Source organism: Poromitra crassiceps (genome assembly GCF_964638095.1).
Source record: "Poromitra crassiceps genome assembly, chromosome: 20".
Lineage (NCBI taxonomy): Eukaryota > Metazoa > Chordata > Actinopteri > Beryciformes > Melamphaidae > Poromitra > Poromitra crassiceps.
Genome location: NC_139637.1, coordinates 4,439,765 through 4,464,537, shown reverse-complemented (window position 1 = coordinate 4,464,537; position 24,773 = coordinate 4,439,765). Strand labels below are relative to the sequence as shown.

Sequence of the window (24,773 nt, the reverse complement as noted above, 5' to 3'; positions counted from 1 at the left end):
AGACCAGGCAAGGCCTGACAACAGCAGGGCCATTTGCAACTATTTTTTATCAGATATTGGCAAACACTGCTTTGTTTTATGTATCTGGTTTATATGCACAGTCCTATGGTCAGTTAGGGAAGCTGGCTCTATTGAAATCTTCAAAACTACACTCAAAACCCATTTATTTTCCCAATCATATGGTTGTGTTTGATGGTGTCATTCTCTGGAAACATTTATTAGCGGTTGAGTATATGAATATAATCCTGAATTGCTGAGCGGGCTGTCTCAAGCCAGCAATATCAGTATAAACTTAGATTTAGACCTAATTTAATAATATGGCATCAGTCGACCCAGTAGCTTAGATAGAAAATCTAATAGCACAATAGAACAAACGTAGTCCTGAACTGCTGAGCGGGCTATCTCAAGCCAGCAGTATCAGTCTAAACTTAGACCTAGACTACCTAGACCTGAATTAGCAGTATAGTATTAGTCATCCTAGTAGTATGGACAGAATATCTAATATCCGCTGAATAAACTCAGTCCTGAACTGCTGAGCGGGCTGTCTCAAGCCAGCAGTATCAGTATAAATCTAGACTTGATTTTGTAGTATAGTATCAGTTGTCCCAGGAGTATAGGCAGGAAATTATTAGCTGCCAAACTTAGTTCCACCTCTGTGCAGATTCCTTCATACTGGCTCTCCCCTCTTCTCTCTCTCCTCCTCAGGTGTCCTTCACTGGCCTGACTTGCACCCCCGCCCGCCCGTCGAGCGCCACCGCAGCCCTCGATCCGATCATCATCGTCCTGGCCACCTGTCATCACTCTGGCCCATCTACCCACTACTCCTTCGCCTCCCACCTTCCCCGGCCTCATCATCACCACCGACCCCTATCCTCCCCTCCTCTCATCTCGGTCGATGCCACCAATGCAGACTCATGGATCTCTCAGATCACCCTCGTGGAACTCCTGATCATTTTCCCCCTTTTCAGCTAGCTAATTAGCTAGTATACCCTGAACTTACTAACACTTAAAGACTCAATTTTCTATTTCTTTTTGGAATCTACCTTTTTACACTTTCAACTTTCTTCCCTGATCTTAGGATCATTTAACTCATTGAGTGCCAAGGACGAGTATGTTCGTCAATTCAGATACTAACGTAGAGTGCCAAGGACGAGTATGTTCGTCAATTGCGTTTTTTGACGGTGGGACGTGGATCAAAGCCTCAGGCATCTCCTGTACAAATATTGTAGCTATTGAAGGTGTATAACCTATTTTACGGACTCATTAGGTGGCGACAGTGCTCTCCAGATTAGAGAAAGGTCCGGAAAACAGCAGGAAAAAGCCCCGTGATGAAAGAGAAACCGCTCATGCTGCAGCCAGAGCCATATAGATTGCTCTGTCTGGAGCTGACGTTGGTTGCAAACAGCAGTCAATCCGCCCCCACAACTGAGCCCCTCTGCCTCTGTCTGTCTGTCTGCATAGTTTCTCCACACGATTAGCCGCCAGAAAAGCAGCACCCGACGCCGAAGGGCCAAACCATTTGGCGTTTCCGTGTCGCGCTGGGAGCCGGCGCACAAAAACGGAGCACTCCGAAAATAGACTGGGTGCGTGTTAGGCTGTGTGTTAGTGTGGGGAGGAGTTTGCAGCTGAGGGGGGGAGAGGGGGGTGGGGCACGCAGGGCACCACACAACTACACCACGTCACTACATCAGAAAATATTATCTTCAGAGTCAGTGAATGTGCTTGAAATGCTTCATTTCACAAAAGGCGGAATAACTCAGCTTCTAATTTGAAACGCCTGTATTTGCTCAAAACAACGTATCTTCTCCGGCTCATAACTAAAGAACGGAAAATGGCATCAATAAACTTTTTTTTGCTGATGATACAATAGAGTCAGCTCGTTCTTTGTGCATGTTCGGTGTTTACATAGTAATATCACACAATATTCTGTGGGCCTCGAGAAATCACTGAAAACGCTCTGAAACTCTGGCACTGGGAGCGTCCGTTCTCCAAAAGTGGCTTGCACTCAATGAGTTAAAGACTACATTTTCGTATTGCTTTTGTTGGACTCCTATTTACATTTTCAATTTTCTGTTTTGTAAATTGTATTTCTATAATGTGAAACTCTGTAAATGGTTAGCCCGGCATCTTCTCGGCCTGTCCCGGAGGGGGGTCCATAGTTGGGCCCCTACAGCACATCGGCCCTCACAAGGTTCCTCCTCAGCCAACAAGTCACTGAGGCAATCCATGTGGTGTGCACTGGGGGTGAGGGGGGTGCCGCTGTCTCCCGGCCTGGCCTTCTCTCCCACGCCTTATGTGTGTGGGGGCGGGGGCCGGGGTGGGGGGCATCGGTGCCCTCCATCACTGGTAGAGGGATGCCGGTAGGTTAGAATAGCTTAGGTTAGGAGATAGATTAGCTCATACATGGGCAACATACGGCCCGCATACGGCCCGTAACATACGGCCCGCGGGCCGTATGCTAAAGCATGGCATCCCCTCCTTTCCCTGTTCTCTCCTCATACTCTCTCTTACTCCCCCTGCTCTCCCTCCCCACCTCCTCCCTTTCCTGAACTATCCTCCCCCACTATTCTAAAGCATGGCACCCATTATCTTTATCTTTCCCCCTTCCCCTGCTCCTTCCCTCCTCTCTCCTCCCCCACATTTCCCATTCCCTCCCCACCTTCTCCCTTTCCCTGCACTCTCCTCCCCCACATCCCCCGCTCTCCCTCCCTCCTCCCCTCTCCTGCTCTCTCTTTCCCCTTCCCCTGCTCCTCCCCCACCTCCTCCCCTTCCCTGCTCTCTCCTCCCCCATATTTCCCATTCCCTCCCCACCTGATCACTTTCCTGCTCTCTCTCACATTCCTCCTGCTCTCCCTCCCCTGCACCACCTCTTCCCTCTCCTGATCTCTCCTCCCCCACTATTCTAAAGCATGGCACCCATTCTACCCTAAAGCATGGCACCCTTTCTATTCTATATTTCTATATTTTCTATATCTCTCTATCATATGATTGTTCAATGTGTTTTCCTTACTACTGTAATTGCTACTGTTGTGTCAGCTAGAATTAGCTAGACATATTTTCTGTGAAGTCCTCTGAGACATGCTTGTGAATTAGGGCTATACAAATAAACTTGACTTGACTATGGTCTCATGCAGTCACAGTAACGTATGTGCTATACTAGTTGACTGTTGTCTTTGCAGTGTGTTCAAGTGCACATTTTTGGCCGCGACACAGGAGACGTGAGGTGATGCAACAGTCGGCATTCTTTGTCTTTTGAAGTTTTGGTGGTGTGTTGCAGCCTTAAGATATCCGCTGGAGAAAATAAAATCCATGCACAGATTTACCTCCTATAGGTCCACAAATTTCACATATATTATTAAGCTCCGCCAGCGCCACACAGCTTCCAGCTCGCTGGTTGCTCGCCAGCACATCCCAGTGGGGCGGTGCTTATAGTAAAAATCTTGTCTAAAAGTATTAATATTGAACATGTCATGTGTCTAATTTGCACTATTCAACACTGCATTTTCTCAGTGTCTCAGAAACACACTCGGCAAGTTTGAAGTCGATCGGACGAACGGCTCTGGAGATGTGTGATAAACAGAGAACATACAGACAGACGGTCGTGCATTTATTAAGGAGATAAACACTTACACTTCCTCAGGCCTGGTTTCAACCACTGGACTCCACCATGGTCCACACTGTGGGGCAAACAAAGTCAGACCAGAGTATTCTATTTGAGGACAGAAACAAAACCTTCCCTATGAAGGGTTTTCCATATAATAGGGACCGTTCGTTATTTATGGAAGGGGTCACTGGAGGAAATAGGGGAGGGTGATGCTTTTTAAATATATACCTGAGAGAGTCCAGTCTCCAGTGTGGATCCTCCAGTCCAGCAGAGATCAGCTCCACTCCTGGGCCTCCTGGATGATTGTAGCTCAGGTCCAGCTCTCTCAGATGGGAGGGGTTGGAGCTCAGAGCTGAGGCCAGAGAAGCACAGCCTTCCTTTGTAAGCAGACAGCCTGACAAACTGCACACACACACACACACACACACACACACACACACACACACACACACACACACACACACACACACACACACACAAATGAATCCATGTCAGATTTGATTAGTAGCCTACTGTGAAATTAGTTGTGATAATGCCGTCAAATTCTAGCAAAACGGTTACTGCCTCATACAGTTGGCTGGTCAGCTCTGTGGTTATGTGCTGCAGTTTGAGAGTTCTCTACTCACTGTCTGACAGAATATTATAAGTTCTTTCTACTTTTTCAGGTTTCAACAACTGAGGCAGCTCAGAGAGGAAAGAATGAAATGCCCTCATGGAAAGTCATTCAGAGGGGCTATGAAGGGCTAAATGTTGGTATCACGGCCTGGTTTAAAAAATACATGGACAGAGAAAATCACCCACAGGTGTTTGTCTGCTGATAGTAATCTGTATGTAAAGCAGGATGTAAATGGCCATCTGTTGATCAGGTTAAAGAACAACAACAATGCTGGCAGTTGTTTGGGAATGTTTGATTGGTGTGCTATGGGCTAAAGCAGGGATACTCAACTGGCTTTGCCCAGGGGCCACTTTTTGAACCACCAAGCAGAATGTTAACAAGCATTATACCATGGTCTGGGTGAATACTCGATTCTGATTGGCTGCAAGGTGTCCATTCATTTGTGATAATGTACAGTGATAATGTACACCTAGCTAAATGGTCTGTTCACCGTTCATATCAATGCGGCAGGATTACGACCACGACAGAGCCGTTTGAGCTCTATACCACCGTTAACGCTTAATATGGCACTTTTATAAGTTTAGAAAAAACATTAGTCGGTCAAAGTTAGCTTGACTCTAGAATTGTGCCAGGTGCAGGCACTAAGCGGCCATTTTATCCAATGATAGCCTAATCTTGAGCAGCCGAGGGGACTATTTTGTCTCGCCAGTTCTCAACTCATATTCAAGGTTATGAAAACTAGATTTTGATTGCAAAATGCATGGAAATATAAATGAATGGTCTTGTTTTGTTTCTTTGGCAAGTGACCATGGACATGGTATAAGCGGGTTAATGCACTTCAAGGTGTCCATTATCCAGAAATTATTGGACTTCGCGGCTTCGCCTCGGACGGATTACGCCTCCATGTCGTCCAATAATTTCTGATAATGGACACCTCGTCGTGCATTAACCCTTACATAATCAGAGTGAGAATGCAAACCCAATATCCAGTGTATTGGAGGTACTGTACAGCAAAAGGTAGAAATTCAGTTTCTTCAATTCAGTTCAGTTCTCAAATTTGTTCAGAGTAAACCCTCTTCCCAAACAAATCAAGAAAGGATCTCCCTCCAAAAGAAAATTAACCTACGTATCCTGTGTGCACAAAGCCAACCTGTTTGGTTACATTTATATCATATAAATTAAGTAGGCTAGATATAGTAAGTGCCTGGGTGGCAAGCAGGCTGCAACACTTGACAATTTAGCTGGAGCTCAGTCAAACTTTATTTAACAGAAGGGATGAGGAAGCGCTGCGTGGGTCCTTAGTAAAATCACTGAAACAGGTGCTCTTTGGTGAGGGTGGAGAGAAGCATGAGAAAAAGCTCAAGTTGGATCCTTGTAAAAGTTAAAAAATGGAGTAGAGTACAGGAAAAACTTGAAAAATCCAAGGCCACTCTGTTTCAGGCAAAACAGTTAAAAAGCCTTTATTGTGGCATGGCTAAATCTTACACAATTAAACAGACCAACGTGTTTCAGCTACAGAGAGCCTTCATCAGGGTAGAGGCCCAACACTGAAATGCATGGCATTTCATGACAATAGAAGTCATCCCCAAATCTGCCAGAGGAGGGGATAGACTCAAACATCTCCTCCAAAGAGAAACTTTTTGGATTGTAACCCTAAAATAAACCACCTTCCCTGGTTTGAATGATGATATTGATTTCTCTCCATTTCTCTGAGTCAGACATTGTTTTTTGTTATTGAGATATTTTGCTCAGTTAAATGTATTTGGTTCCTCATCCTGTAGCTTCCTGGGAGGTCTCTATGGCCTCAAATGTGTAGGCTGCACAATTGTTGCTGGTACTGTATTTAGTTCCTCCTGTCAGGTTGGAGTGTTATTCCTCCAATTCCCTTGCCCTGAGCCTGACCCGGGGGATATGTGAAGTGTACCCTTTCAGACATGAGGCATGTTGCTTTCATACATGTGGAGCATGTAAAGTAGGGTGTAAAGTAGAGAGGGGGCGGGGGTGGGGGGAATTTGGACATGACCACACAATGGGGAGTTGTGAAAACTGACCACACAGCTGTACTTCACTGTCTGAGCATAGCCTTAAAGCAGCTACGAGCAAGGTTTTCGATTGTTATTAAACAGTCTAATTTTAATATCGATGCCTCACATCTTACCTCTAATAGTAGACGAGACCAACGCAGAGTAGTCTCGCTTGAACACCAATCGGCCAGTGTTGTCTTGATGATTAGTCTGTCTGCGGCCGGGGCAGATCAGGAAGTGAAATGAAACGGTTTGCGGCAGCCACTTCGGCCATAACCACAAAATAACAAAATAACTTCCAAACAAACTGTTAGAATCTAATGAGAGATGTTCGCGAGAGTAGCAAGCCCCTGGATGTAGCGAGCATGGCGTTCTCCTTGTTTATGGTATGTTGCTAGGAAGAGCGAAACGGTTGAAGGCAGGCAGCTGCCGTAAAACGTTTCATTTCACTTCCTGGTCTATCCGGCCCGCCGGAAGACAGACACAAGCTGTGTCCCAATTCAGGGGCTGCAGTCCACCAAGGCTAGATTTGAAGACCGATTGCGTCATTGCGCGCGACCTAGGCTGTCCCATTTCGTAGGCTCCTTCAAATGCAGCCGAGAAATGCATCCTCCTTTTCTCAAAACTTGAGGATGCAAGTGTTCTGTCCTTCGTGGCCTTTGTGGCATTCAAGATCTCGCGAGAATCCGCGAGAGGTTTGCAAGGCTGAAAATTCTGAAATCGCCACCATCTTTTCATACAGGCAACAGGTAAGATCTTACAATTCTCGTTTGCAAATTCCTTACTAAATGCACTTCTGTCAACTTTAGAGGTGATTAACCGAGGCTTAGATTATTGTAGATCTCATATTTGTCAGTATTGTGAAAAAATGTGACGTGTTTCTTTTGTAAAGAGCTCAAGGGCTTAATTGGCTCGTGAGCATTCCACTAGACTGCCATGTCACTCCGTGCAGCGGGAGCTACCGCTGCTGACGGCCGTGTCAAAGAGGCTTGTCTCCCGGGTTGCCTGGTTCCATGTAACACAGCCCTAGCTGGCTATCCAGCGCCGCCCGGTCTGCTCACTGCAACTGGAAAGCCCCATTTAATTTCATACCACGGTCATTCTGTAGATTAATTTGAGAACATATAAGTAGCGGGGGGGGGGCTGCGTTGGCTGATGTTGGTGATTCAATTTCGCTTCAGCCTTTTCCCCCCTCCATCTCATCGGACCAGTTGTATTAGGCTACCTTTTTTCCTCTGTCGCGCTCACTGCATTCACCGCAGCCAGCAACATGAAGCCACTCTACATTTTATTTTGAATTGATAATCAGGCTCGTTATATCGTTGTAACTTCATGTGGTAATTTGCATTGACCATTGGTTGGATTTGAGCATGCTGGGGACGGGCAGATCCCCGTGCGTAATCACTGTGGCAGCTGCTGGTAACGGCTAATATCGTTCAGGTGTGCGCGCCTTCAGACCAAACTCAACTCAATGGAAAACGCCTACAAGTCGCAATTGTACATTGTCGAAGTTGTAGAAATATCGCAATTATTTTGCGAAAAACTAATGGAAACACAGCTTCTAATGGTCCTCTCTCCTCTCTCTCTTCTCTCCAGAGTGTAAGGATTGTGGAGCAGTGGAGGAGGAGGAAGGAGAGACAGGAGCGTGTGAGCCAGGGCCCCACCACTACCAAAGAAAGCAAAGGACGAGCTGCTTAAGGAAGAGACTCCAGAAGGAGCGAGCCGGCTGCTTCTTTGGTCTCTTAGAAAGACTAATTGAAAAGTAAAATAATATATATATATTTATGTTAGTATTATTGTTCGTATTGTTCTTTTTGTTATTATTCTGCCGGATCATCATAGCACATGAATGTCTGCTTGTTTACCTTTTGCACTGATTCATGACACTGATGCATGGGGGGGGGGGGGGGGGGGGGGTTTAAAACATATGAGGTTTTGCACATTCAGGTTTTGTTGTTTTCATGAATGTTTTTTTTTTATCCATGTATAGATTATTTCGTACATGTACAGTTTGTTATTTAATAAATATTTTGTTTAAGAAAAACTTTTTTCTCTTTCTTTTTACACGGCACAACAATGTTATGGTGCAAAGAGATCATTTAACAGAAAACACATTCATATTTACTGTCAATAGCAGGCCTGTGGGAAATGTATGGTTTATAGATCTGAATATACTGTCATAGTTGATCTTCACTGCATATGTATGCAAACGTGCATTGGAAAAAGCTTTGGCTCCAGAATATGTATACAGTTTTCTCTTTCAATTTGAGTCTTGCAGATAAGAGTGTTTTTATAGACTGTTTTCACAGAATTGTCAATCCTGTCCTAGGAGTCCTGATAGTTGTACTAGCAAACACTGCAACAGGTGAGCTGGGGTTCCATTTAGAATGTTTATGTTAAGTTCAAACTGTCTATAGCTCAGCTAACTTTAACCATAAGGTGAGATCACATTAACCCTACTTTACACATGTGTGTAGTCTGCAGCACCGCAGGATCACAGAGATGTGCTATATTTAACCTCTACAGAAGTCCTTATGAGTAGTTACAGATGATGATTATAACCTGAACTTGGGAAACACAAACTGAGACTTCACTAGACAGAGCATGACAACAGTGGTAGTAATAATTTATTTTGTCCTCTAAATAGTTATTCAAACATGTAGAAATAAATAAATAATGCATCACATGTAATGGAGGGGAATACTGAAAAAGTGAACCAATTTATTAAATATGTAGGCTACATATAAATAAATAAATGTGGCATAAAATGTCTTCTAGTGGGGCATCATCTTGGGTGGTCTCCAGAGTGTTTGGGGTGCATATAGGGGTCTGATCTGGGGGGAAAGGAGAAGAAAAGCATGTTAAACAATAGCTAGATATGATATGCCATGTCACTTTCTCCCATGGGCTTTGAGAGGGAGGCTATCTAGCTATCTAGGCTATATATAGCAAAAAAAACCTGTAAGGTTAGGCTTAGGCTATATGAAATTAAAAGTTAACTGACATTAGCCATATAAACCACGTTAACATTTAGAATAGTTAAAAGTAAGTGACACAGCTTATCCAATAATTTACCTGCTCATCCTCTCCCAGCCTGAGAAACATGCGGCGGCGGTGAAGCTCCAACTCTTCCATAAAATAAAACAAAATGATCAGCAAAACAATTTGCTCTGGCTCCATGTTATTAGGCTGTCTGTTCGTGCCTTAAACTTTTGAGACAGGCCGGTGCGTGAGATGGGATTCCCAGATTCGCTCGCACTGTCAACTGGTTGCTAAGGAAACCATTCTGGGGGCGTGAACAGCTAGTGACACAGCAGCTCTTTCTCGCCGAGAAGAGCCTGGTGACGCGAGGTTAGTAGTAGGCTAGACCGTCTCGTTTCGCTCAACGACTGAAGGCTGCGCACTCCCCTGACTGGTCCGCGGAGGACAGACCTCTGTAGGCCGCGGCCGACGAAGGCCGTGGCCGCTGAATTGGGACACAGCTACAGACTCTATAATCATCAAGAGAGCAATCTCCGATTCACAAGGCTTTGGTCTCAGCTACTATTATAGGTAAGATGTGATACATCAATATTACATTCAGACTGTTTAATAACAATCGAAAATATTGCTCGTAGCTGCTTTAAGTGAATCGCATTGACATTCAACAAACTATCATGACATGCAAAGTCTGAAAACAAGTTGCTAAAAATAGATAATGGGCGATAACTGCTAACGTTCACGGCATATAATCGTTTGCGCATAACATTAGTAATTAATTAAACAACCCTACAACTCACGCCCAGATGCATCGATTTCCTCGAGTCTCAAGCGCTAAAAATAAAACAGGTCTTTGCCATGTTCAGTCCTAAAATGCGTCCACCCCACTAGAATTATACAGAATACAGGAAGCTAGACGTTTTTACCTTCAAAAATAAAATCAATGTTGTATTGCTTAGTAACAAGAAATCAGAACGGTCGACTCACTACGGGTTAAAATTGACTTTTCGAAGGGAGCAGATATTCTTCCAGTTTATCTCTGTTCTGTATCTTTCAGATAACACACACAAAAAAACATTACATGTGCATTTACTTCATTTAATTGCTATTATTGCGAAGGTTATACCCTGAAGTTTCCGTTTATACTGCCTGACTTGGCGCTACTTGGAATTTGCGGTTCTACACGTGAATCTTCACAAATGCTGTGTAAACATTAAATCAAAGGCATGAACGCAACGAGATCCAGATACCATACCTAGCAATGTCCAATACTGGGAAGCAGGACGACCCTCGCGTCCAAAAATGCTAATTAAATGTGTGTGCTGTGCGAAGCTATGCAGAAATGAAATAAGATCAAAGCCATGAGCATTTCAATCCAGCAACATGTAGCTCGTTGGCTGACACACACAGAGCAGGTTCGAGCTTCATTTGGAAAAACTGAAATGACATGATGTTATTTTTGCTCGCTCATTCACATACAGTATAATAATAATCTGCCACGCTGGCTTTCTGTCTCCCTCCCTCTCCTCATGCACTCACTGAGCTGGCTACTTCACGTAGCTCTTGGGGGGGGACGGGGGGGGCGAATCTGTCCCTGATACAAGGGCTCGAGGTTGTCTTACCTCCGGATAGTAGGAGGGTCGCAGGAGCTCACATAGCTCACCAAAATGTGTTCATACATACATACATACATACATACACCGCCATCCGGATGCCCTCTAGATAACTCCTGAATTCCAAGGCATTTCTGAAAGCGGCTTATGGTATCGCCGTTCAGTCACCCAAAATACAAATTCAAACAGCGCCAGAAACACTCAAATGTACATGTTGTGACTTGTGTACTTACCACACTATGAAATATAAACAGTGTTGGGCGTGTTACTGTAATTACTTACTTTTTCAGTAACAAAGTAATATAAGACGTTAGAATTTCCAAAACAGTAATTATATTACAGTTACTAATCCAAGAAAGGCTGCGTTACTGAGTTAGATCATTGCCCGCCAGAATGCAGTGTTTTCTATGTAAAAAGAGAAGAAAAGAAAAAGTAATCCTCACGAACTCAGGTAGACCTGTCACACAGACGCGTACACATACGTCAGAGCGTGGTTGTGCACAACACGGGACGCCGGCTACTTCAAAACAAACAAGGAGAAGAGAAATACTCGTTCAAAAGTTGGAGGTATTCATGCCATTATTTTGAGTTTGTCTTGGTCAAAGATGCAAAGAACATTACTGTCCGTTGTAAACTATGTGCGAGCAGCAAAACGTTTTCAACTGCGAAAAATACTACGTCTAACTTGATGAAGCATCTTAAAGGGCATGGTGCAGGTTGGAGACCACATTGCATTCATATGTGGAAGGGGTATGTGGAAGCAATGGGATTTAGGGGAAAAAACTTTTTTTCAATCACACATAGCTGCGTTTAGACTAGTTTTTGTAACCAGCAGGTGGCACTGGTCCATTTCATGGAACTACCTTTTGTGATGTCACAGGGATGCAAAATAGTCACCTTTAGGTGACAGTCACATTTTCTAGCCCAAAATATGAGGGTTTCTGAGTGGTTTTATGTCTGGCCTGGTATCTGTCACCTTTTTTTACTCTCCATGACTTTGCACCCCTGTGTCAGCCCCAGCAGAACATTCTCCTCTTGTGATGTCACTCCTGTTGTTATGTCACACGCCCATTCATAAAATGCCACCTTCTCCTCCATATTTATACCCTGGGGGCCTGTTTTCACTGTAATCATGAGCCCAAAATGTCAATTCAGACACTGTGAAACTGGTTGAAAAAATCCCAGAAAAATCCACTGGCAGCCTCTACTGCCAGTGGCAGTGATACTCCTCCAGAAAAACCACAAAAACTGGATTTCAGCCGAGGAAAACCAGCCCTAAGTGGAGAAGGACTTAAGAAGCTCATCGCTGGGTATATCTCTTTTTTTTTTACAATATATTTATTGGATTTTAAATTAAAAGAAAGTAACAACTCACAGACAAAAACTATAGTGAGGGGGGCATAGGGAGGGGGATTGGGGGGATGGGGACTAAACCAAAACAACATAAGACATCTCAGCTCACCAACTCATGCTGGGTATATCATGGAGGAGATGCTACCTATTTCCACTGTTGACTCGCCCGCACTCATAGAGAAAATACCCACGAAGAACAATGTCAAGCTGGCACAGAGGAAGACGTTTGCTGGCTACTTCGAGAGAGAATATGCGGAGATGGAGGCTAAGTTGAAGGCGATGTTGGGTGAGGTAGACTTTGTTTCCACTACAGCTGACATCTGGACAGCTAACAACAGGAGCTATGGGTGTAACAGTTCACTGGATTAACAGATCCACTTTGGGTAAGTGTACACTTAAGTGTAAGGTGTTTGGGGTAAAAAAAGAGAAGAGAGTAACTAGTAATGTAACTAATTACCTTTTGAAAAAGTAATAAGTAAAGTAACTTTTATTACTTTTTTAAGGAGTAATCAGTAATCAGTAACGAATTACTTTTCCAGAGTAACTTGCCCAACACTGAATATAAATCACTCACAAGTTACTGGAAACGGTCATTTTCAAAGTAAATTAGTAAGTATGTGCAAAGTATGTGTGTGCATGCGCACAAATGCGCCTCAGGCAAATGAGGAGGTAATTTGCGTTGCAGAGGGAACCCTCTTGCTAGTTCTTCTCGCTATGGATTTACATGCAGTTTGTGACAACAAAGCCTCACGTGCAGCGCTGTGTGTTTTCATACGTTCATATGATCAGCGCTGATCAACATGTTCAAACCATTATAGAGGTCTTTACGGGGTACTCGGATCGTAGGACCTGGGACCCGACCCGAGACCCGTATGGGTCCGGGTCCATATTTATTATGATCAATTAGGGTCCGGGTCGGGTCCGATTCTATCACTATCTATTCTATCTTCATGTGTAATACCCGAGTAGACCTGTGAAGACCTCTATGAAGGATTGAACATGTTGAATCTGACCAAACATCTCCAAACAATTCCAAACAACGACAGCCAGCAACGGGGCACCAAACAAACATCTGTTTGTGTCTGTGTTTGTTGGAGATGGTTTGATTGGTGTACCATGGGCTTAAGGGATACTGACCTGAGACTCTCCAGTCTACAGTGTGGACTCTCCAGTCCAGCAGAGAGCAGCTTCACACCTGGATCTTGCAAGTCGTTGTTACTCAGGTCCAGCTCTCGCAGACTAGAGGACTGGGAGCTGAGAACTGAGGCCAGAGCTTCACAGCTTCTCTTTGACAGCTCACAGCCACTCAACCTGGGGAAGAATTAGCCATGAACAAGAAATTTGAAAATAGTTTTTTCTGTATATTGCATTTCATATTGAAGACATCAAGTTATGCATGCACGTACAGAGATTTATTGGAGGCTTTGACCAGCGGCAGCAGCCCCAGGAGAGCCTCCTCTGAAGCAGAGTATTTCTTCAGGTCAAACACATCGAGCTCTTTTTCTGATGACAGTAAGATGAAGACCAGAGCTGACCACTGAGCAGGGGAGAGTCTGGCTGTGGAGAGACTTCCTGAACTCAGGTGCTGTTGGATCTCCTTCACTAGAGAACGGTCATTCAGCTCATTCAGACAGTGGAACAGATTGATGCTTTTCTCTGAAGAGGGATTCACCTTGATCTTCTCCTGGATGTACTGGACCGTTTTCTGATTGGTCTCCAAACTACTTCCTCTCTGTGTCAGCAGGCCTCTTAGGAGAGTCTGATTGGTCTCTAGTGAAAGACCCAGGAGGAAGCGGAGGAACAAGTCCAGGTGTCCATTTGGACTCTGTAAGGCCTTGTCCACAGCACTCTGGTAGAGCGATTTGGTTAGTTTAGATTTGTCTCTTGATAGTGTTGACCACCAGGATGTTGATTGACTTTCTGACAGGAGATTGACACCAGTGTTGATGAAGGACAGAAAGACATAAACTGCAGCCAGAAACTCCTGAAAGCTCAGATGGACAAAGCAGAACACAGTGTCCTCGTTCAGCCCACGCTCCTCTTTAAAGATCTGTGTGAACACTCCTGAGTACACTGAGGCTGCTCTGATATCAATGTCACACTTTCTCAGGTCGGCTTCATAGAAGATTAGGTTGCCTCTCTCTAGCTGCTCAAAAGCCAGTTTTCCCAGAGAGAGAATCATCTTGCTGCTCTCTGTATTCCAGATTGGATCTGTTTCAGCACTCCCATGATACTTGACATCCGCCTGTTTGGACTGAACCAGCAGGAAGTGGATGTACATCTCAGTCAGGGTCTTGGGCATGTCTCTTCTCTCTCTGGTTTTCAACACAAGCTCCAGAACTGTAGCAGTGATCCAACAAAACACTGGTATGTGGCACATGATGTGGAGGGTTCGTGAAGTCTTGATGTGGGAAATGATTCTGCTGGCCTGCTCCTTATCTATGAATCTCTTCCTGAAGTACTCATCCTTCTGTGAGTCAGTGAAGCCTCTCACCTCTGTCACCATGTCAATGCACTCAGGAGGGATCTGCTTGGCTGCTGCCGGTCGTGTGGTCATCCAGAGGCGAGCAGCGGGAAGCAGTTTCCCCTTGATAAGGTTTGTCAGCAGCACGTCAACCGAGGTTGACTCTGTAACATCAGTCACAATCCTGTTGTTCTGGAAGTCCAGAGGAAGTCGACACTCATCCACACCGTCAAAGATGAACACAACTTGGAACTTGTCAAATCTGAAGATTCCTTTGGTCTCAGGAAAGAAGTGATGAAGAAGTTCCACCAAACTGTACTTTTTCCCTTTCAGCAGATTCAGCTCTCGGAAAGTGAATGGAAATGTGAACTGTATATCCTGGTTGGCTTTGTCTTCAGCCCAGTCCAGAGTGAACTTCTGTGTTAAGACTGTTTTCCCAATGCCAGCCACTCCCTTTGTCATCAATGTTCTGGTTGGTTCATCTCTTCCAGGTAAGGGTTTAAAGATGTCTTCACTTTTGATTATTGTTTCCGGTCTCACTGGTTTCCTGGATGCTGCTTCAATCTGTCTCACCTCATGTTCATCATTGACATCTCCACTCCCTCCCTCTGTGAGGTAATGCTCTGTGTAGGTCTGATTCAGAAGTGTTGGGTTTCCTGCTTTAGCAATCCCCTCAAACAGACACTGGAACTTCTCCTTCAGACTGGATTTGTGATTACGTTGGCACACTCCAGCAAGAGTTTCTGAAAGGACAAATTACATCAATCAGTGGATGTTGCTGTAAATATGAGAAGTGTAAATATTAATATGTGAATGCATACTTTTCCTAACGACATGGCATCTATTCTGCTCATCACTGGTGGACAAACAGGTCCTGACTGTGTGTGCTACCCAATGTGAAATGCATCTGTGGTGGCATTTGTTCTTAAATAATACTGTGTTCAGCATTATACACCCACATGAATAAATCAATGATTTTAGCTGATGATTCATGAGGATTGTGAATATTATTTTGCAATCTGGAATTGAATCAATCTTTCTTGAGAAACGTCTATATTTAACTAATCATTAGGGATGCACGATATGGATTTTTAGAGCCAATACGATAACCGATAAATATATTCGTCTTGGCCGATAACCGATACGATATAACCGATAATTATTATAATAAAATTAGATATAATTTTTTTGTTTTGTTTTTAACCTGTATTTTATGCACACCTGGGGTTAAAAAAGGGTTAGGGTAGATGTATGGATGTAGTGAGCATAGCTCTGACCTAACCAAATCTAACTAACATCACTGTGAACGCAAAACAAAGAAAACTTCTGATATAATATGATTGTTTAATAAAGTGTATCACTCAATTATAGTCAATACAAAAATAAAGGCTTTTATAGAACGGAAAGCCAAGCTGCTTAGTCTGCAGATAAAACACAATGACAAAAGGCATAGTAGTTTAGACTCTTATTGTCATACTGATCTGTTCAAATGTTGCATTGGTTCCAGTTCTCAGTGAATTGTAGCCTGGGCCCAATGAATGGGGCAGGCATATATACAGTACAGTCCATGGGCAGGCACTATAAACCAATAAAACCATCTGTGTCATTTCACTTTTTACTGAAGAATGCTGCCACCAGATTAAATAAAATGCACTATGTAATGTTGACTGACTGATGCTTTTTATGTAGCCTAATGTGCGCGACTGCTCCTTTGTTTTCATTATTGGCTCTGTCCCGCAGCTAACGCTAACTAGCGCGGTTAGCTTAACGTTAGCGAATGGTTTTTTGGAGTTAAATACACAATCCCTGGATGTTTCATTCCGGGTAAAGGGGTTTCCATTAGTTTCTATAAGTTTACGCAAGCTCTGTGTATTAAGTGCTTTTGTGGGGCTGTTTGATTACAAGCCACAGACTGTAAATGTCACAGTTTGCCAAGTGGACGAGCCTGCAGGGTAGGCCCGCTACGACTGAGCTAATGCTAACGTTAACACTCGCTAACAAAGACAACAAACATATCCGCTGCATCATCGCCAACTTTGGTTTAACGTAATGCCAGCTTAGAGGTTTCCCCTCCCCTGGGAACCTGTGTGGGACATGGATTGCAAATTATAGTAGCTTTCTGATCATTGTGAAACTGAAAAACAGCAACACACTACACACTGGCAGCAGCCATGTTTGCGTCGCAGCTGTGATGTCACGAATGTGCGACAACAAAAAGCTCCGCTTCCGAGGCAAAAAATAAACAGGATTATTATCGGATAATTTATAGGAAAAAGGCCATTATCGGAATAATAAATAATAACGCACAATGGCCATATCGGCCGATAATTTATCGGTCCGATAATTATCGTGCATCCCTACTAATCATATATCTCCCATTTTCCCACCACTTCCTCTCTGCAGAGAGTCAGCCAGCTCCTCCTGCTTCATTCTCCTCAGGAAGAGCAGTGTGATGTTTAGAAAAGCCTCCTCCTCCTCCCTCGGACTCTCTAAGCATTCTGGGTAATCTGGACTCAGAACCAGCTGGACTCTCTTCAGCTCCTTCTTCACAAAAGTGACAATGTTCTCCTCAAGCAGCTGCAACAGAATAACATTTGAATTAAACATTCTGAAAAATAATAATACTGTAATATTAACATCAGATCCACTGGTCTAAAGAGTGCAGCTTGAAGACCTCATCAACCAACACTCTTTATTTTACCAGGCAAGAAGTTAGTTAAGAACAAATTCTTATCTACAATAATGACCAGGAAGTAGGCAAAAGACCTCCTGATAGAACAGGGTTTGGGGAGAAATAGTCTCAACGCCAGACCCATGAGAGTTGTTACGCTGATACACTATGTTACTGCATGCTGCAGATCTCTCTCTGGGTCTGGGACACTCCCCTCAGCCAGCTGGGGACGGAAGTGAACCGTTCACTTGGCCAGTGATTGGCCAGTGGTGGATTCAGTCTCCCACTGAGTAACGACTTTGCAATCTGCGATCAGACGACACGGGAGTAGTGTCCTCTAGACTAGAGAGAGAGTGGCGTCAACGGAGGACCAAAATGTGAGACTCATTAGCCGATGAACAGCCAGGAATGGGTCTCGCGCTACTTTTGCATGCTAAAATAAAGCTGATAATGTACAATTTGATTCAAGGGGGGGAAAACCCTTTCAGAGTACAACACAAACTGTCTATTTTGCTGCAACTCGACAGTGCTGCTTAATCCAGGACCTTACTTCCTGGAACTCTTGAGAGTAAAAAACTGGTCCATTGGAGTGAATGGAGATGTCGGGACTCTTCTATCTACATGGCTCTGCACGGGAGGCGCAGCCCATTTTTCGAACCGCTCTCTCATTGGTCCTATGACCTGTCACTCATTCAATTTCAACCCGCCTAGACCCGCCCTCAAACCCCAGCAGTGGCTGTGAAGTGGCACAGACTCATTTGTGTAGTATGCGGAGCACAGCAATTCAACGTAATATTTGAGTCTTGGGAGAGACTAGAGGAGAAACAACAACAACAACAACAACAACAACAACAGACTGTTATAAGACCAGAGTAGTTGTTTTGTAATTCAGTAGCTGCAGTAAAATGTGTTGTACATTTACACACCATAAATATGGAGTCTAGGTCTGTTTGAAGCTCCTGGACAGACTGACCACTGGGAACCTCTGACCTCTCCTGGTGGACTCTGGAGAACACATGAAGTATTAGGTCATATAATGTCACACACGCACGCACACACACACACACCCACACACACACAGATGCACGCACACGCACGTACGCACGCAAACACACACACACACACACACACACACAGTGAAATCCACTGTAAATTAGGGATGCACGATATGGATTTTTTTCATACGATAACCGATAAATATCTGCTTCTCCTGGCCGATAAAGGATACAATAACCGATAATTATTTCACATCTTTGTATTTAAAGAAATAAGTCCTTAACCTGTATTTTATGCACACCTGGGGTGACAAAAGACAGATGTGTTGAGCAAAGATGGATGATTTAAAAGACTGTAGGTCTGATTCAGAAGTGTTGGGTTTCCTGCTTTAGCAATCCCCTCAAACAGACACTGGAACTTCTCCTTCAGACTGGATTTGTGATTACGTTGGCACACTCCAGCAAGAGTTTCTGAAAGTACAAATTACATCAATCAGTGGATGTTGCTGTAAATATGAGAAGTGTAAATATTAATCTGTGAATGCATACTTTTCCTAACCACATGGCATCTATTCTGCTCATCACTGGTGGACAAACAGGTCCTGACTGTGTGTGCTACCCAATGTGAAATGCATCTGTGGTGGCATTTGTTCTTAAATAATACTGTGTTCAGCATTATACACCCACATGAATAAATCAATGATTTTAGCTGATGATTCATGAGGATTGTGAATATTATTTTGCAATCTGGAATTGAATCAATCTTTCTTGAGAAATGTCTATATTTAACTAATCATATATCTCCCATTTTCCCACCACTTCCTCCCTCCATCATGTTAAAGCTGTTAAAGCCTCTTACTGCTCTGCAGAGAGTCAGCCAGCTCCTCCTGCTTCATTCTCCTCAGGAAGAGCAGTGTGATGTTTAGAAAAGCCTCCTCCTCCTCCCTCGGACTCTCTAAGCATTCTGGGTAATCTTGGCTCAGAACCAGCTGGACTCTCTTCAGCTCCTTCTTCACAAAAGTGACAATGTTCTCCTCAAGCAGCTGCAACAGAATAACATTTGAATTAAACATTCTGAAAAATAATAATACTGTAATAACATCAGATCCACTGGTCTAAAGAGTGCAGCTTGAAGACCTCATCAACCAACAATCTTTATTTTAGCAGGCAAGAAGTTAGTTAAGAACAAATTCTACAATAATGACCAGGAAGTAGGCAAAAGACAGGATGGAACAGGGTTTGGGGAGAAATAGTCTCAACGCCAGACCCATGAGAGTTGTTACGCTGATACACTATGTTACTGCATGCTGCAGATCTCTCTCTGGGTCTGGGACACTCTCTTCAGCCAGCTGGGGACAGAAGTGAACCATTCACATGGCCAGTGATTGGCCAGTGGTGGATTCAGTCTCCACCACTGAGTAACGACTTTGCAATCTGCGATCAGACGACACGGTAGTAGTGTCCTCTAGAGATAGAGTGGCCTCAGCGGAGGAACAAAATGTGAGACTCAGTAGCCAATGAACAGCCAGGAATGGGTCTCGCGCTACTTTTGCATGCTAAAATAAAGCTGATAATGTACAATTTGATTCAAGGGGGGGAAAACCCTTTCAGAGTACAACACAAACTGTCTATTTTGCTGCAACTCGGCAGTGCTGCTTAATCCAGGACCTTAATTCCTGGAACCATTGAGAGTAAAAAACTGGTCCATTGGAGTGAATGGAGATGTCGGGACTCTTCTATCTACATGGCTCTGCACGGGAGACGCAGCCCATTTTTCGAACCGCTCTCTCATTGGTCCTATGACCTGTCACTCATTCAATTTCAACCCGCCTAGACCCGCCCTCAAACCCCAGCAGTGGCTGTGAAGTGGCACAGACTCATTTGTGTAGTATGCGGAGCGCAGCGATTCAACGTAATATTTGAGTCTTGGGAGAGACTAGAGGAGAAACAACAACAACAACAACAACAACAACAACAGACTGTTATAAGACCAGAGTAGTTGTTTTGTAATTCAGTAGCTGCAGTAAAATGTGTTGTACATTTACACACCATAAATATGGAGTCTAGGTCTGTTTGAAGCTCCTGGACAGACTGACCACTGGGAACCTCTGACCTCTCCTGGTGGACTCTGGAGAACACATGAAGTATTAGGTCATATAATGTCACACACGCACACACACACACACGCACACACACCCACACACACACACACACAGATGCACGCACACGCACGCACGCACGCACACACACACACACACACACACACACACACACACACACACACACACACAGCCGATACGATAACCGATAAATATCTGCTTTTCCTGGCCGATAACGGATACAATAATCGATAATTATTTAACATCTTTGTATTTAAAGAAATACGTTCTTAACCTGTATTTTATGCAAAACTGGGGTGACAAAAGACAGATGTGTTGAGCAAAGATGGATGATTTAAAAGACTATTCCATAGCTCTGACCTAACCAAATCTAACTGACATCACTACTGTGAACACAAAACAAAGAGCACTTCTGATATAATATATATGATTGTTTTAATAAAGTATCACTCAATTAAACAATACAAAAAATAAAGGCTTTTATTGAACTGAACCGCTTAGTCTACAGATAAAACACAATGACAAAAGGCAGCCTAGTAATTTAGACTTTTATTGTCATGTTACTGATCTGTTTGAATTTTGCATTGGGGTCAGTTCTATTGAAGTGAATGGGGAAGACATGGAAAGATGAAAGATGAAAGAAAAGACACTATTGTGGTGAGATATTTCGTTTTAACCTTTAAATAAGTCCATTTACTAGAGAGTAAATTGTAACATAGTTTATTTACAAAACAAAAGTCCACACACGGATCCGGATCACTGCCTGCTCACACTACTTCCTTAAGATGGCAAATGACCCAGAACAAAGGATGTCTTACTTCTTTATAACCTCTGGTCTAGGCTCCGCCCAGACACTGTGTCTGCAGTTCACAGCGCCCTCTATCTTCCTGGAGTAGTAATGAACAGGATTATTTATCTACAATTCCCTCCTTTTTTTCCTTATAAGGAAAAACTTAACTGAGGGATTTATTATAAAGTTGCTTTTTGGTTTTGCAACTTTTGTCTATCAGCATACATCATCAGCATTTTGACATCTCACCCCATCCAGAGATACGCACAAGCAGGTCCACAACGCAGCCCTTTCCCAGATCACATAATCCACAAATTCCAAAACACTTCTATGAATCAAATGACCCGGGAACCATGTCATGAACCACCCTGCACACAGCTCTGCACAGAGTGCGGTGACTTTTAACAGCTTATTCACATTCAGAGGTAAACCTACTTTTTCCATTTGCTTTCCTTCGAAGTAGGGAAAGGCCTCTGCGAGCTTCTACTCTTATAGAACCACTCACTTAAAAAGCCTGTGCATAACCCAGCCTACCAGCGATACCAAAAGTCTATGATGATGCTTATTATATAATGATAATGTTTATACTATATTATAATAGGCCTTTTATACAATACTTCTAGCATTAATTAGTTACATACTCTAGTACTAGACACCAACATACATTCAATTCAATCATTTACAGTACATATTATTACACTTAACAGCTTTCAAGGTCTATAGCTCACTACCAATTATTTGGCATATGTTTCTGAATTCAATTAGGGAGTGCAGGATTCTTGTGGCAGTTTTATTTCTTCTTCGTCCTCGCGTTGGGTCGTCTTCATTGGCTCCACCTACTTGCTCTTCACACACACTCCATCCATTCCAACTTCATTCATTAAATCAATATCCTTTCTCACTGCTAAACTGTCTGTTTTATTGAAATGTTCCTTTGTCTTGAACTCGATGTCTCCCTCACTGTTCCTGGTTTTCCTGAAACAGAAAATCTAATCTTAGTTCTCTTTTACATACATCAGTTTATCTCAACAGTCCTACTATTGTTTAATTTTGATTGCATTTTTCATCCAGATAAACTCAATAATCGTATTGTATGTTCTATGCATGGTTTCCTTCTTATATTTATTTTATTATTTGCTATAATTCTAATTATCTTCTATTCCGAATTAACTGCTCCCTCCTCTGTTGATCTAACCCTAGGGGATAAGATTGTTAATCATATTTAGTATAACCAGCGTTCATGCAGACATTACAAAATGAAATTCAAGGATTTTCCAGTACTTTCCGTAATACTATTTTCATTGTCAAGGATTTCACATAACCAAGACTTCATGGCAGATGTAAGTTTGGCTCAAAAGTCATCAATTTTACAATTTATTTTATTGGGTATTTGATAATTTATTGGTCTAACAACACAAAAGCTTAACTTCTGTGTGATCAGATCAAACCCCCTCTTTCCTCACGTTCCACATTATTTGTTTCTGTTTTGCATACGCTGTTTCTACTTGGCTTAGACAACCTGTATGATGATAGGGTTAGCATTAGGTGAGGGAAAATTGCAAAGTAAACTGGCTTATTAATCAATGTGAGGCCACATTTAGTATATTTTGAGAGACAAACCAAGGACCACTCAAAATCTGTCCACAAACCTCATTTGGCCTCAGGGCCGTGCTTTAGAAACCTGTATTGAATTTTCAACTTGCCAATTCATCTCAAAAATACTGCACAATCCAGATTGCACATTTTCGCTTAAAATCACACAGTATCTCAGCATTAAACTAAAACAATAACACTACTACAATTGCAAATAGCTGAAAATTATTCAACAAGAAACATTATACAAATGTGTCACTTTGTACTCAACTTATCATTGGCGACTCTTTCTGCAACACTGGACAATTTCCCTCATTTATTCCGCATTATTTACACTTTAAATTTGTACTGCATGCATTTTCATACTCACCAAACTACTTTCCTATATTTTCATATTATTAATTGCTATATTCATTGATTGTATCACACATTTTCAAATATTAATTGTCCAGTGTCCCATCAATGAGTCATTTCCTATCTGTTGCCTTGAACCCTCCTCTTTGGCTCTTTGTATCCTCCGTCTCCACTTCCTTCTCTGTAAAGACACAAACATAACTTAAATTATTTACATGGCACCACACAAACATGGATCTTCAGGATTCTCATTTCAGTTCAATTGACATTAACAGCATAATTTGTATAAAGAATGATTCATCTCACCTCTTAAATTGATTCCTTTTCAAGATTACCTGCTCTCGATTCCTCTCCATGGCGATTCCCAATACATTTTGGTTATTGTAACACCCAACTTTCATAATTAGTTATGAATTAGTTAGTTTGGTTAGTGTATTAATTCATCCAGTATTTCAGCTGTTCCCATAGTTCGACGTCATACTTACCTTACTTTTTGATCCTGTAAACAATTAATCACGCAACCAATAACACAATTAAACATTCTCTAGCTATTGAGCTCACTTAGATTCTATAACAAATAAAATTCTCTCCTAGTCAGTCCGAAAATGTCAAGTCCGCCCCTTTCACTCTCTCTCATACACACAAGTCTCAAGTCTTAACTCCGACTCTTCTTTATTCTCATCGCTTCCTTCCCCCCTCTGAAAATCGCTCCCAGATTTTCACTCCATTGTCCATCTCTGCATAACAGACAAGCATACAGATTAATGACAATTTACACTTTTAAAAAGCAAGATTATTTTCTCCATCTGCAAACCTCCACACTTCCTTATAACGAAATAAAATTAGACTGAATATTACTTAACCAATACACTTTAGTTAGGTCTCACCAATGTGGAGTTCATCGTCACATTTTTCCTCAAACCTGGAAAGAATGTTATCTTCGCTATTTACAATGACAGATTGCTGTTCTCTGTCCTCAAATTATCATTTAAATCACGCTTGCTGCAATAAACACTTTTAAATACGACTTCCGATTCTTTTATCAACTGTTTCCTGTGAAAGGAAAATACTAGTACCAAATTCTGCTGTTTTGAATGATCACCCGCTGTCCACGCTTTATTATGCTGAAGCACTGACTAAAAGCTCTCCACATAAGCACTGCTTCCCCTCCTTCTTTTTATCTGAAAGATAAGAGTTAATTGTCCCTGCACATCATTCTTAAATGACACTCATTGATATAACAGATTAACATGAACTGGCCTTGCTGTTGTTCTTCTCCTGTAACCAAAAGCTTGCACTGCAGGTTTTTCTTTGAAACAAAGCCCACTCTCCTCTTTTTAGCCAAATGCTTGGTTAGTGTTGACTCCCTTTTGCATACTCACACCTACTGGGGAACAATCGCTTTCACATCCTGTAGTGAGCGCTCTTGCTCATTCTGTGAAATTAAAATTTAATTCAGATGTTTAATTTCCCCACTAATAGATTTGTTAATCACCACATGTCAGACCTAAAGGAAAATATTAAATTAGGTACAATTCCAACTGGAATAACAGCTTTTCTTCCTTCCTGCAAGTAAAGTAATGTTGTGGTTCCCCCT

The 24,773-nt window shown here is 42.7% G+C and overlaps 1 protein-coding gene across 1 annotated transcript in view; it reads right to left on the bottom strand.

The window, feature by feature from the left end:
• The window catches only part of LOC310794500 (NLR family CARD domain-containing protein 3-like), a gene marked incomplete at its 5' end in the record, with an annotated part of 44,670 nt that overhangs the window by 12,166 nt on the left and 7,731 nt on the right, over positions 1 to 24,773 (bottom strand). The window contains 4 exons of the mRNA XM_083656484.1: positions 3,631 to 3,677; positions 3,833 to 4,006; positions 13,327 to 13,500; positions 13,596 to 15,396. Of these exons, the coding sequence (XP_083512610.1) occupies positions 3,631 to 3,677; positions 3,833 to 4,006; positions 13,327 to 13,500; positions 13,596 to 15,396 (2,196 nt within the window). The remainder of the gene's footprint in view (positions 1 to 3,630; positions 3,678 to 3,832; positions 4,007 to 13,326; positions 13,501 to 13,595; positions 15,397 to 24,773) is intronic.